Source organism: Ursus americanus, chromosome 5 (assembly GCF_024610735.1).
Source record: "Ursus americanus isolate L20-20 chromosome 5, mUrsAme1.1.p, whole genome shotgun sequence".
Taxonomy (NCBI): Eukaryota; Metazoa; Chordata; class Mammalia; order Carnivora; family Ursidae; genus Ursus; species Ursus americanus.
Genome location: NC_142131.1, coordinates 42,573,862 through 42,589,192, shown reverse-complemented (window position 1 = coordinate 42,589,192; position 15,331 = coordinate 42,573,862). Strand labels below are relative to the sequence as shown.

Genomic DNA, 15,331 nt, shown 5'->3' with positions numbered 1-15,331 from the left:
ACCATATCCAGGAATGCCTTCTAAAGGGGAAATTATTCACGTGCATCATGTTTGCAGATCTTCTGACATTAATATTTTCCTTGTCTCATATGTTACATGTAGTGATTTTCATAGATGAATTCCAACTTTCCTGTTTGAGCAGCTATCATGGGCAATTATTGCAACAAGTATTGAATTCCAAAAAAATCCCCCCCAAAAAACAAACAGCAACAACAAAAGCCCTTCCAGGATTTGGAAAAAGAAATATCACAGAGCACTGCAAGTATGGGTCCATCCATTTAGGTTTCACTAGTTAGTCAACACACTAAAATAACCAGTTCAGTCGCTAATCCTAAATGGTGGCGAATATTGTCCTGGTAAAATCCAACTGCCTAGAGTGTAAATTAATGCATCCTCTCAGGAAGGACTCTGGAATGTGGGAAAAACGGAGTCAAAAGACAGTTTCTTGTTATCCTTGTTAAAGAAGTGTTAGAAGGGAAATGGAAAACTTCAGGTTGCTTTGCCATGCTGTCCTTTAGAAATGAATATTGCTTTTTCTTCTTTCTTAGGCACATATTCATGTGTGGTCACTTTAACGCAGTGCTGCCTTCTGAGACACGTCGGACAAAGACCTGGGCAGAGGGGCTAGAAACCATGTATAATCAAAGCCAACTTCTTTCCCAAATCTCAGAATTGCTGGTTTTCAATGGTAAAAGTAAGAAGGCAAGGAGCAATTTCTGCTTTGCAGGACAGGATTACCATTAGCTACCATCATGACTTCAGAAGGTGCTGTCATGAGGAAATTCATTTCTGCTGCCTAACCCCATAATAAGGCTGTCTGCTCTCCTTAAGTAAAATGACTAAGCTATTGATCCTTTCACTGCAGAAACCCCTTTAATTTGTTATCAAGACCATGTGCGGGCTTTTCATATGTTGCCTTGGAAAGAAAATGAATTTCACGGCTGCAAGTCAGACGTTGTCTAACAATTTCTTCCCCCGCTGTCTTTCTTTTCTCTTCTCTCTCTCACCCCAAATTCAATTCCCCAATAGGTGTCATTTACTCTGATGCGCTGACATCTTCTGAAAGATTCTCATGCCCAAGCTATACAGACCTTGCATGCTTTTAAAACACAAAGGCAACAGGCTCCTGCTGGGGTCTCCCAGCTCCGAATTTCCAGCAGAACCTTTGGAATCGTCGCAGCCGCCTTGTCTGCCCTGGGCTGTGCCGCCCGGCTCTGAGCAGCTCAGGACACTTGCAGGCTCCGTGGTACTGTACATTAACTCTGCAGCAGCCCGCTCCGGCTGCAGAGACTGCTGCCTGACAGGGGATGTGCTGGCGTCAAGGGGGCCCTCTAGGTGGGTTCCCAGACACTGCAGCACGCCCTTGCTCGCCTCCAAGGAAGAGTGAGCCAAAGGGGTTAAAGGAACAGCTCACCCTAAAGAGCAGATTTCTTTCAGTAAGTAATTACCAGGCAAGACAAGCTAAGCAGTAAGAAACCTGTAAATAACCTCCCAGGGAAATGACACCTTGAACAAACAGATATTACGAAGGGAGGGTTTTTGTTTGCCTGTTTTTGTTTTTCCCTTCTGAGCCAGGGCAAAGAATGGGAATAAAAGAAGTCCCGAGAGAATTTGCAAATGACAGCGTTTGGTCACTTTGTCTCCTTTAAAAGAAAAAAAAAAAAAATTGGTCTAGGAGTGTCTTGCTAACTTTAATGATTTGTAACCATTTAGCTACAGATGACCACACGGTGATTTTTGGACAGGAAATCCTGTGGAAGCCAGTTCTGCGGAAGTCGGTTATACTTCAGTTGCAATTGCGCATGCCATAAAGCTGCTTGTTTGATTAGGGGGTGTGTAGATTTGAGGAGTGCTGAGATAAAACATTGCAATGCCTACAGTTGATATTTTGTATTTCCTCAAGCTTACCCTTTGTTGCAAAAATTCTGTTCAACAATCCCCTGAAAGCCCCCCATCACTGTTGATGCCATTTTGGAGCAAGAATAAAATAGTAAACTCTTGTAATAGTAGGTTGGCACTTAAATGGTGTTTGTTGAAGATCAGTAGGAGAATGGACCTTACAAGTAGCAGCGTACTCAATATGAATGTATCAGTTTTAGGCATTTAAAAAAGCTGTTATGTAATTGCTTAATATTAAATGGAATATTGGCAACATTTAATATGTCATGCTATTATCTTCAGTTAAGATTCCTCTGGTGAGGCCCTGTCATCACAGAAAATACTACCCAGAATTGGGGGAAGCGAGGGTATATCCCACAAAATCAAAACCAAGTATAAATTTAGTCTTGAAAACTGCCATGATTTGGGAAATTTTCATATTGATCAAATGATGATCCTAATGGAAGTATTCCCAGGATGAGGAAGAACTGAATGATTGCTTTAAAAGCAATTCGAACTTGTAGGTTCAGATGGTAGGACGGCTTGAAAGAAACTTAAGAATATATTTGGGGATTTCCTGTAGCCTATGCAGTGTCTTCATGACCTCCTTTTTCTAAAGGGAATAAAACTCTTCCATTAGGTCATTTGTGATCTGAACCAGAAAAGGTCCATCTGAATTATTTTTAACAAGCTTTGAATGCTGGGAATCAAGCATCAGAGAGTAATTCAATATTTGATATTATATGACATATTTAAATATTACTACTTAAGAGCAAGGAAAAGTTACCATGCCTCTCATGCCCACCTTGCCCCAGGGCCTGTACTAAGGATGTTATGCTATTATCTCAATTTAACCCTCACAACACTCTTAGGTAAGGACCATTATTAGTCCCATTCTACAGACGAGGAAATCGGGGCACTTTGATATTAAGTAGCATGACTAAGGTCAAACATCTAGTAAGAGTCATGATTTGAACCAAGAAAGTTTGGCTCCAGAGCCTGCATGAATTACCACTATATTATTAGGGTCTCTATAATAAGAATAATACCAGTCTGAATTAGTGTTAATGCTTTGGAAAATAACTATTTTCACAGGTATTACTTTAGCCTTACAGAATAATGCTAAGGAGAGTATGACATTTATTGTGCCAATTTTGGAGATGAGTCTCCAAAAGGATAGTATTTCTTCATTATCACACATCATGTTAGCAGATCTGGAAGAGAATTCGGATTGATGGGTCAGTGTTTTATTTGATGATGAGGAAGATATGATGGTGAACATTAACTTACTTCAAAACCAATACTTACCCTCACACTATGTAAAAAGTAGGTCTCCGTGGAAAAGGGTAAGTACAAATATTTGCAAAATGATGTGGAAATTGATTTTTCCTTATACTAAGTACTATTTATTTGAAATTTCTTTATTTTTTCAGTCCATTCTACTCTACTCTGTTCATATGCCAGAGAAATGCCTATGGTCCATAGAATACCCAAAACATCTCCGAATAATTCTCAATTACCACACAGTTCAACAGTGAACTGTTGAATGAACACAGTTCATTCTATACTTATTCCCATTTGTGGGTAATCGTACACGCAAAGCACTTTAGAAGTAAAGAAACGTATACAATTTACCCAGCAGATTACTAAAGGAGATGTAAAATTAAAATATATTTAAACCAAAAGGAGATTTCAACCGAATGGTTAGGTGGACTTTACTTGGCTTTTTATTTCTATTTTTATATATGCAACTCTCTAGAATATGGTATAACAAATTAGAATGAAAGGACACAACTGAGAAGCTATGATAAACAGTAGAAAAGCCAAATTTCTGCTTGAGGGATAACAAAGAAAAAAAATGTAATTTATTTCACAGTTCAGAGAACCAAGACTACACATTAATAAACAATCCTAAATTGAGAATTTTGAAAACTCAAGGCAATATATATAAAAGAATGGGCTTGCTTAGAGGATAGTAATAGCTTATTTCTAACATTTTTTTATTCCATGTGTATTGGAAACAGGGTCTTCAGAGTTAGGACTAGTATTTTACAAACTGATACTTCCCAAGACTTAGTATTTTACAAATGTGTAGTGTTCAAGAAACAACATTTGAGCAGAACAGGTTTGTAATTTAAAAACAAATTCTCGAAGATGAATAACACTGACAGACTAGAGTAATACAAATCTGTTTTTTCTACTAAAAGGTAGTCATCCCTTCATGGAACTTCTAAGAAATGCCAGGAACATACATAGAAGATTACTGTTCTTGCTGATCCCAACCCCCCTAAAGGAGTGCTAATTATTAGCTTGCATCATAGATTGACACAAACTTGCTAAGATCCTTACAGCCGCGGTGCAGCCTTAGCTCTACTGGCACGAAGGTTGGTTTTTGCCTCTCTCTTCTTTTAAATCTTAATCCCACAGCAAACACAAGAGTAATCAGCCTTTCAGGGACAGACTCACATTAACCATCATCATATGAGGCTGATGTAAGAACAAATAAAAAAATGTCAATTTATTGATAAAGTGTAAACTACAATACTGTAACCAGCATTTTCATGACAGATTGTTTAGTGTGCTCAGAACCAGAGAAGTATTAACTAGCTAGTGTCACCATACCCTTTTCCAATAACTGAAATCCTCTTCTGCCCTGGCTAGGGGATGATGCTTGCAAGGGTGATGGTTTTTGAACTCAATTTCTGGATGCCCTGTGGTTTTGCAAATGCAGGGCAAGTGCAGGGCAAAGGGAGGCCACGTTTCAACCAGAGCCCCTTTGCTTCTCCCTATTTTATTTCAAAGTTTGGTTTGAAAAAGGGAGTCTGGTTCTTAAAAATGTTTACAGAAACCTAACAGAAGGAATACAAAATTAACACTTTCTAGGCAAAATCTTATCTTTGTATTATCCGTTTTAAGACCCCATTGAAGTTTCTTCAAAACCCCTCAACTGATAGGCTTCCCTCACAATGAGTGTCATACAAACGATGAAGTTAGACCTTTATGCTAACACAAGCACAGAATAATAGACACACCCTAGTTTCTGAACTTGGGTGTTTCTTAAACTCTTCAGTCACTTATCTGATAGGGAGGGTGTAATGACTTACCTCACTGATTTCCCTGAGTTTCACTTTCAGAATGGAATGGTATTTCCAGTTGTTAAGGTGTTATCTTTCTGTCACCGCCACATTCTGCTATAACCAATAGCTAAAATCGATGACTCCTTTTTAATTAACTTACATAATAAAAGCTCCTCTAGATTTAGATATGAAATGACAAGGATCTAAAAGGTGATCTCTTGTTAATCTTTTATGAATATTAATTATTAGTTCAGATATTTTAAGGGAAGTGTCCCATATTTTCAAAAGGCTGGAGAACTTTTGTCTTGTAGTTGTCAAATGAAAAAACTGATTGCTCTGTTCTACATATTGATTTTGTATAAAAATATGTACATATGCAAACACATCTACAAACTTTTTAAAGCACATTTTCTATATTTGTAGCATAAATATGTTATATTTTAGAAAAGAGAAGCTACAGTCATTGGCTATCTTGGGGGATATGACTTTTTCACCTAAAGTCAGAAAAATAATATTTTTAAACATTTCCAACAAAAATGAAATTTATGTGTACTTCTTACATAGGTATGTGTATATGTATGTGTATATATATATATATATACATAATTAATAAAGAGGTGAGAGTGGCACTCTAATATGTAGAATGAGATGAAAGATGACTGCACATTCCCCTACCTCCCAGTAGAGCAGACATTCAAGAACAAATTTTTCTCCCCCACTCTTAAAGAAAACCAATCCCTCTGGAAAGAAACAGCATCTTCCTCCATGTATTTGTAACACCAAAAACATAGTCGGCACTCAGTAAATGTTAACTAATGACCATGTGGATAGAGAAGACTTCCCACTTCTGGCAAGTTCTAGAAAAGTCTGAAGGCATTTATAACTTCCGTACATTTATAACTGAAAGAAGAGGAGCTCTTCATGAAGCCACGGTTTCGACTGCTAAGAGTCAGAGGGAACTATGTCATGTTTCAGCAAGTTGTTAGTACATTCACTTTCTACATATTCTATAATCAAGGCTATAACCACTAATTGAAAAGTGAAAAAAAAAAATCACTAATCACCTATTTTTTTGATCACCTAAAAGCAACAGTAGCTTTGGTAGAAATTTTCATGATAACACAAGTCATTTTGAATCATCACCTTCTCAGTTTGAATGATAAATCAATACATTTGCAGGAAAAAAAAATCTCATATCATTAAACACAATACATTTCATAACTGGAATATTTAGAATGCTTGCTAAATTTCACTTTTAATATTTTCCAAAGTGGAAGTGGTAGAATACCTAACGCTAGAATACAAAAAAAAGCACTTAATATTTATTATTCAAAAATCAAATGTGGAAAAAAATCCACAGAAACTTTGAAAAGAAAAAGCTGAATTTGCATTCTTAGAGTCTCAAAACATGAGCCCTTAATTTCAGGGTTTTGCCTTTTACTTTTTGTGTAATTTTGAACAACTCACTAAACCTCTGTGAGACTCCATTCCCTTACCTGTAACATAGAAATAACAGCAAATTCATAGGCTATTGTAATTTTTAACTTACTCAGGTAAATTATAGAAAAATACTATGTAATGAGAAGAGAGCTTTTTAAATGCTGTTCACATCTACTTTAAATTCAATCATTAGAAAATGTAATAAAATATAGACTCTTTACTGGGTCTGTAACTTACTTAAATTTAAATGGAAAAAAAAATAGGAGAAAAAAACCCAATGAGATAATGTTTGAAGTCCCTTCTGAAATGGAATTATATTTTATTTCTACCTTTAACTTGTCTAAAGGCTTTATATGATATTTGTTTCAGAATTCAAAGGAGTAAAAATATTTCTCCTGTGACAAGGTTCAGCTTCAAAATATACCTGTGTTTATGGGATATTACAGATTCCTAAGAATGACTTGGAAAAATATCTGAAATATTGGTAGGTGAAAAAAAAAAAAACAAAAGAAAGAAAAACAACTCAGGTTTTCGGAATAATATCTTAGTATGGATTATTTGATACAGTTAATATGACTTTCAATGTGCAGGTGTATATAAATAAATTGATGCCAATGTAGAAGAAAAGAACCAGAAGGATATATACCAAACTACCGACAAACTAATTACCTCTGAGATAGGGAGCTAAAAGTGGGCCTCATTAAAAAGTAATTTTACTTTTTACTTTACTTATTTCTGAATTGATCTTCTCAATGAGACTATTTCCATATATTATTTGCATAATTAAAACATTAATGAGGATAAAAACATTTAGTATTAGTTTTTATATTTACTATTAATTAAGGAAGAATAGTCATTCTTAGGTAATATATATGTATTGGAATATAAAACCCAAGTTTTTAATATTTATCAGATAGAATCTCTGACTTGAAAAATCTGACCTCAAACCTCAAAGCTTAACAGTCAAATTCAAAATATATACTTAAGAGTTCAAACATAACACCAATGCTATTAGCTGAATCAATATCAAGCGTTAAAAACAGAAATGAGTAACTGATTCATTCTTTTTCCAGGTCCACAGGACTGTAGCTGGGGCCAGAAGCAATACTCACTCGCAGTTGGAAGTATCAACACTAAAGTTATGTCTCCCTGTACAGTGAAGCTTCTGATCACACATCTTGATAATAGTATGTGTTTATTTTACTCCAGCTCAAATACAGGAGTACTTGCAAACTCTAAGTCCTTAATTTTGATCTATCTTTGTGTCAGCTGCTATATCTCCTTTTTTTAGTTACATATCTACTATAGTAATAGTACAGTAATATATATAATAATATTATATATTAATAATAATATATATAGTAATAATATATATATTTCCAACCTAATTTATTGTTTCTTTAATTCTCTAGCAATGACTCACCATCAATCCTGGGTTTTAGTGACTTTCTAATTGTATTTTTTTGAAGGGTATATTTTCATAGTCATTTTAATAGGAAGTTAGAGGCTGCATCAAAGTGTTCAAATTAGATGCCATTTAAAAGGCAAAGACCTCAACTGCTGCTCCCAGTGCACATACATATGCACACTCACACAACACTGACAGTTAAAAGGGTTACCTAAAAGCAAATATGACTACGAAATTTACAAATTATATTTATAATATAAATATCATATAGATACAGACACATGAGTATTGTTATTTCAACACCTTATATTTACTATATGGAGACACCAATGTTCCATTTTTTATTCCAGTTATCTTTACAATAGATGGTTAAAGATTATCATTAAAATGTAAACTCCAGTGGTGCCTGGGGGGCTCAGTTGCTTAAGCCTCCGACTCTTGGTTTTGGCTGAGGTCATGATATCATGGGTCGTGATATCAAGCCCCGTGTTGAGGTAGTCTGCTTGAAGATTCTCTCCCTCTGTCCTTCCCCCCACTCTCTTTCTCTTTCTCTCAGTAAATAAATAAATGTTAAAAAAAAAAAAAAATGTAAACTCCACAGGGGGCCTGAGATTTTTTTGTCTGTTTTGTCCTTGCTATATCCCTAGTACCTTGAATAGTGTCTGGTTTATAATAAGTGGTCAATGAAATATTTGTTGAGTCAATGATTATCATGAGTAAATAAATAGCTACACCAAACATGATTATTTGACTAAAACTCCTTCTAAAGGGCTTGCCTCCTCTACATTCTACCATTATAAAACCTGATTGGAATATGTATGAAAACTTGACCCACTGCCACCTGATTTATTCACAGGGCAGTGAATATTCATATTCTGTCTTCGGAATGTGGGTGGTCATAAGAAAAACAGAGACTCTAATCAGTTCCAGTTTGGCTTGAACCAAAATATCACGTGGACTTGGGGGCTGAAGCTGCCATTTTGGGTCAAGTGCAAACTAATGACTAAGGAGACTGTGGCAATCACTGAGAGAAGTTCCAAAGAGCAGAAACACTAACACAACAAGGAACGGAAGATGATATGGCCACAAAAAGAGGAGTTGCTTCAATTCCCAAGCTTGACAAGTCCAATAAGGCCCATTTGTACATTATTGCTGCGAATTTCAGTGTCTTTACAGAAACTGTATTCCCTCCTTTTTTTAGGGAAGCTGGTCTGAGCTGGTTTCTTTTCCTTGCAATCAAAATCTGAACTAGACGAGTCACCACATAAGAAACATTATTTTGCTGTTCATAAATCCTTTCCTTCCCTCCAAAAGTAAAGCAATGTAAAATTAATACTCTATTGTAATGTTGAATAGCCACAGTGAATTAGCTTGACATTGAATTAACGGTTACACGATCAAGAGGCTTAAATTAAAACACACACAGAGGAACTAACGATTAGTGTATCTTCATCTATATCCACATCCAGAGGTTCTGGAGAGAGCATTCTTTTGCTATGACTGACGTCTAGTACACTCCCAGTCAAAATATTAGCTTCTTTTTCTCAAACCCCTTTCACCATTTTCTTCACTGAATGTTAATCTGTTTCAGATAAGGAGGCAAAAGACAGAAAGAGAGAGAGATTAAGGAAGCGAGAAAATACTTGAGTTTCATTAGCTTTATGAAAGAATAAGAAATTTTAGTACTTGAAAAGCATAATTCCTTTTTAAGGGAAGAAAGGACATATATATGATTATTTTAACACAATCATTTAAAATATTTAAAATATTAAAATGTATTAAAACCAGAATTCAATATTTTGGAACAACAGTTGTGAAGTCATTTTGATATAACTAAATAAAACATTCCGCGCATTTGAGCACAAAATGAATTCAAGGCCAGTTACTAAATACTAGCTGCCTATTTTAGACAGATCCCCTCACTTTAACCTAGCATTTTATACCCTCTGCTCTGTTGTTTTTAATTCTGACTTGGGGATGAATTCATAATGCTCAGTATCTTTCTTTCTAATTGCCATATTTCACCCCTAAGAACACTACCATAGACGATACAAATCACTTAATAGATACAAACGAGCAAAACATAACACAGGTCCCACAGTGAATGAGACAGAAAGTATTAATATGAAATCCAATTGCCTAGCTATATATCTTATACTTTTCTCTACAGGAAGCCCGTAAAGAGTGGGAAAAAACTCAAAGTACAATATTACCTGATTTCACCTGTTGTTCTTTGTCACAAAAAGAAAAAAAAAAAAAATAGAAAAAGGATGAAGACACAAACAAACCTTAAATTTTTCCAAAAAACAAAGCAGCAAAACTAATCAAATGGTAAATTTACTGTGAGGATTTCTCCTCTTTCCCCCTTGACTCTTCTCTCCTTTAGATTGGTGATAGAACAGGAGGTGGAGCAAAAGTAAAAAGCAGAAAGTGGACAGATGAGCATCTGGTACTTTGTTGTCAGGACCCTCAACAAGCTTCTTTGGTTCTTGAAAGCCCTGCCTCATTTTTAAAAGAATGGAAATTATACAGGAAGCAGGAACAAAGTTAATGAAAATAAAAACTCGCTTTTCTCCCTCTGCCTGGTAATTACCCACTGATTAGAGGTACAGGCCTTTTCGGATGAGGCTGCCACTGTGTGTCAGGATTGAATACTTTTGTTCCAGAAGGAGAAGGATCAAGGGACTGTGGCAGCACCGAATCCCTGGTGATCTCTCATCGACTATAGCTATAATGAGCAAATGAGAGTCCTAAACTCCCAGTTCAAAGGAATCTGAAGGAAGGCCGGGTTGAAGAAGGACAAGGATAAGTGATGGGACGGTTGAGTGAGATCAGGCGGGTACTACTACCCTGCACTAACTTTCCCATTTTCCTTATTTTCCAAACGACTTACAGCTTCCCACACTTTTCAAGCAGACTTACACTGAGAGCTTTCTACTGGAGCACAGGTGTTTTAAGGCTCAGAACATTTACAGGATGGTATAAATAATTTTCCTCAATTCTCCTCTCAAATATTAGAGGATGATAGGGTACATATCCAAGCAGAGATACAAATGTATTGTGGTATTGTCAGGATATTTTTTAAAAAATATTTATAAAATGGTATCAATATTATTACAAACTCATTGAAAATAAGGACATGTGACACATATTATTTCGGTTTATTAACTACCCCTTTAAGTTTTATTTATGGAGAAAGTCTTGTGACTTTGGGGGGCCCTCTTAGGCAATACAGAGCCTTATATTCACTTTAAACTACCAACCTAGATTCTATTCAAAATTAAAATAGCCATTTCAAATTGGAGCTCAAAAAACCAAAAAAAAAAAAAAAAAAGACAAAACAAAACAAAAATCAAATTGTAATCCAAAAATCCGAACGTGATTCAGCTCACATTTCCACATTTCCTTCCTGCTTACAGCTGCTGGCAATGAGGTGAGTGGGTGGGGCAAGTAGGCTATCCTGACTCGCCAGTTGTTGGTAGTGAATATGCTGGGGCTAAAGAGCACGGGAAGACACCATGAAGGGAAGGACAAGGTTGCTCTCCTTGAACTGGCACTGTTATAAGACGGCATCTTGCATTAGGGGCCTGGCAGATGTTGAGAGCTGCCTCCTTGTCTCGTGGGCACTTTTGTGGGTTCATCAGCCACATCCCTGCTGGGCTCCCTGGCTGCGACTCCTATGAGTCAGGCAGAGCGTTGCTTTCAAAGTGCTGCTCATTCATCAGCCCCCCACCAGGCCTCTGGTTTTCTAGTAGTCCAGTCCCTACAAACTCTTGCTGTTGGAGTCCAAATGCTTTTTCCAGATAGTTCTCTTGGGAAAGACATAAAATGGCTTAAGGCCAGCTGTCTCTCTAGTGTGGTGTACATCTGGTCCATGGGAAAGATTCCCACCACTCAATTCTCTCTCTGGGCTTGATTTGAATGAAAGGACAGCAGTCCTCTTTGAAGAAGGGCAAGGTAGTACTCACAGCAATGCCCAGTTCTCTCTTTCTTAAAAAGAAAAACAAACACACACCTTTTTGTAAATTACCCTTCCTTTTCCCTCTCTGAACTCTTTTACAGTCTCAATCTGAGCTAAGGGCATTTGTATCAGGGCATTTGTATCAAATGTCATGGAACTGATTCCTGACCACCTATTTTGAAAACTGGAATTTAGGACTGGGACCACACTTTGAGATGTAGCTTCTATTGCATCTCACTGCCTTTGCTGAAACTTCAGTTTTAACATTCGTAACTATGTGATTAACATCATGGTTCCTTCAGTATTCCTGATAAGCTACTCCAAATCCACCCTCCGTTCTCCTTTACTGGCAGAAACCCCATCATTTTTTGTGGGAATCTACTTTTTGAAGCAGCTAAGTAATCAAAGAAAGAGGCTCCATACTCATTTCAGGGGTAAATCCTAAACAGTTTAATTCCATTGAATGGGCAGTCATTCATTTATGTCCCAAGACTGAACCTGCCAAAGAGATATAAAGTTAGCTGAGATGACTTCTGGGTGAAGTGTTTTCTAAAAAGAGAAGCACAAGGTACAACATGTTCATTTTCTACCTTTGGACCTTGTGCCTGGCCAGGGCCTTCATCTTGTGATAACGGGGAGGGTCAATCTGAGCAAAAGGACAACATGCTAATATGGCAAAGCAGAACAACATGATATTCCCAAGTCTCTCAATAACCATCCCAGGGACACTCCACCTTGGACTTCATGTTATAAGACAGTAAGTTATTCTCATGTTCACGTTCAACCATTGAGTTGGCAGCTCCAAACTTGTCCCATCTTCACTAAGGTGCCTGCACTGCGAAATCTCCCCATGAAATGTTCATTGTAATATAAACAAGGGCACTTCTTTATCAGTAATCAACTTAGACAGTAGCGGAAAACTTATGTTTTCTCACTTTTTCCTTCTAAATTGTGGGGGGTGAGCTCATCTGCCACAAAAAGCACTTTAAAATCAGATGTTCAGGATAATTCTCCAAATTGCAAATGCTATTCTTGAATTGAAACAACAGTTGTGATGACACCTGCAACAACAAATGTAAATAAAAACAAAAGCTATGTTCAATTTGCAAATCCATCATTTATCAGTAGGCTTAGCTCTCTCTTGGAGTTCATGGGGAAACCAAAGAGATCTCGAATATTACATGATACTGTCAATATTCAGGGCAAGAATCACCTTCTAGTCTTAGCAAATCAGAAGATGATGTGTGTGCCAAAAACCCCTTGGAAATCGAATCATACTTAATGCTGAATTCCATTTAGAGGATCAAGCAAGAACCTATTTTACTATTCCATATTATGACGTGGGTGTGCTTACATTAAATCACTTTCAGAGAAACACTAGGTGACTAATTTGTGACAATGATATGTTTGCAGGCTAACACATTCATAAGAACAGCAGAATAATGAGCTAATTTGTAAAGTACCAGATGGAATTTACTGAAAGCTGGTGGCCCAAGCTATCATAATTGTCCTTTATACTCCAAGAAGACACTCCTAGTAATCCTCTACCCATATTTTTGCTTTTGGATAAATAGGCCAAGGTATAACTAATCCTCTTCCCACAAAGGCAGGTCTCTGGTACTTGAATATACTTGCTGCCAGGAGAAGCTGGTTGGCAGGGTGTGTGCAGTTCTGCTTTATTTAACTCCACTGTCTGAATGGCATTCCATAATGAGGGACCATCAATTTTAGCTGGTCTCCAGTCCATGTTGTTGTCGTTGTCATCGTTTTGATGTTGTTTCTTTGGTAACTCACAAACACTTAGGTGCGTTCCCATTTACACTTGGGACTGTCTCGTTTTCCTCCACATTTGTAGTTTGCAGGCTCTCCCTCATTGATGAAGGCACTGTGGCCTCAGTACTTTTGAGATTGCCTTTTTCATTTTTCTTTCCCTTCTTCAAGTCAATCAAGGGATGGCTTTATCCCTCTTAAAATAAGCCTCACCCTCCCTCTTTAGTCCCCAGCCAAAGCTTGAGATTGATAAACCTAAGCCTCAGTTTCGGCTCTGTCTGCATTACATCTCCTTAGAGCCCCAAGAGTGCTATAAAGTAGCTAAGGTGTGCTGCTAGGTTAAGACAACTTTACTGAAGAAAGCAGGGACTGCTGAAAGGAGTACTGGTTTCTGGTATCATCAGACAGACCTGAGGTCTCTTGTCACTTCGTTTACCTTGGGCTCATTTCCCCACCTTCACTGAATCTTAATGTTTGCATCTGGAAAGTAACAACAATACAGATTTCTTAGATGTGTTCGGATTACATTGAAAGGTATAGGTTAACCACATCATACATAGAAGAAATCGCTACCTATTTGTTCCCTTTGCCACCCTCAAGCGTTTCCATCTAAGCTGCTGACTGCCGGGGTGGGAAGGCTGAATCAAGGAAGAAAGAAAACAACAGTGTTGAAATATGAAGAGGCCAAATGACCCAGAGTTCTCAAGCAATTACTAATGCAAAGTGAGTTAGCAGGGTGGGCTATAAACATAGCTGTGGTATGGCTTTTGTATCATTGCCTTAGGAGAGCCTATAAATTAATTAGAATAAGACCAATAACCTAAAAGATAAATGGGAAATGGATGTGAGCAAGCATCCTAGAAGGAGAACTACAAATAGCCAATCGCTCTTTGAAAAGATGTGCCTGGGTGGATCAGAGGGTTAAGTGTCTGCTTTTGGGTCAGGTCATGATCTCCAGGTCCTGGGATCAAATCCTGAGTCAAACTCCCTACTCAGCAGGGAATCTGCTTCTCCCTCTCCCTCGGCCTCTCCCCCACTCATGCTCTCTCTCTCCTTCTCTCAAATGAATAAATAAAATCTTTATAAAAAAAGAAAAGATGTTCAATCTCACTGGGAACCAAAGAAATAAAATTAGAATGAGATATTTTGCCTACACGTTGGTAAAAATTAAAGACTAAAAATATGCAGAGATGGTGAGGGGGTGGGAAATAGGTACAGCCATATACAACTGGTGGAAACATGGATTGGGAAAGATTTTCTTGGAGTACATTTTTGTAGACTTTTTTTTTTTTTTTAAGATTTATTGATTTATTTTTTTAGAGAGAGGGAGAGAGCGCATGCCTGCACGCGTGCATGGGGTGTTAGAGGGGCAGAAGGAGAGGGAGATAGGAAGTCTCAAGCAGACTCTGTGCTGAGCATGGGCTCAGGGCTCAATCTCACCACAAGAGTGACCTGAGCTGAAACCAAGAGTCAGTCTCTCAACCAACTGCACCACCCAGATGCCCCTAGTAGACTTTTAAAAATACAGAACACAAACACCTTTGACTGGCAAAAGTCTATTCTACAAAAGTGACTGCTCAAGTGCAAGGGCACACACACACACACACACACACACACAAACACACACACACACACACACAGATACTCATTTTGTCATCATTTATAATAATACAGGAATCCTGTTTCTGTTTCTCTGACCAGATGCTGAGTTCTGGAAGAAGCCATACTTTTCTCCTTCCTTCCTCCTTAGTAACTTTCAAGCCTCCAAACACATAACAGGGTTGAAGATGTTTAAGA

General features: G+C 37.4%; 1 protein-coding gene across 11 annotated transcripts in view; it reads right to left on the bottom strand.

The window, feature by feature from the left end:
• PDE4D (phosphodiesterase 4D) overlaps positions 1-15,331 on the bottom strand; it is a 1,386,129-nt gene that overhangs the window by 546,761 nt on the left and 824,037 nt on the right. For 2 of the 11 annotated variants that reach the window (XM_087861886.1, XM_045795048.2), the window contains exon 1: positions 3-15,331. This exon is cut by the window's right edge and continues 14,479 nt beyond it. The exons of 8 other annotated variants lie outside the window; for them this stretch is intronic. Coding sequence is in view for 1 of the 3 variants with exons in the window: in XM_045795048.2 (XP_045651004.1) it covers positions 3-49 (47 nt within the window). In the remaining 2 variants the exon portion in view is untranslated. The remainder of the gene's footprint in view (positions 1-2) is intronic. One more of the 11 variants, XM_087861891.1, reaches the window with a different exon arrangement.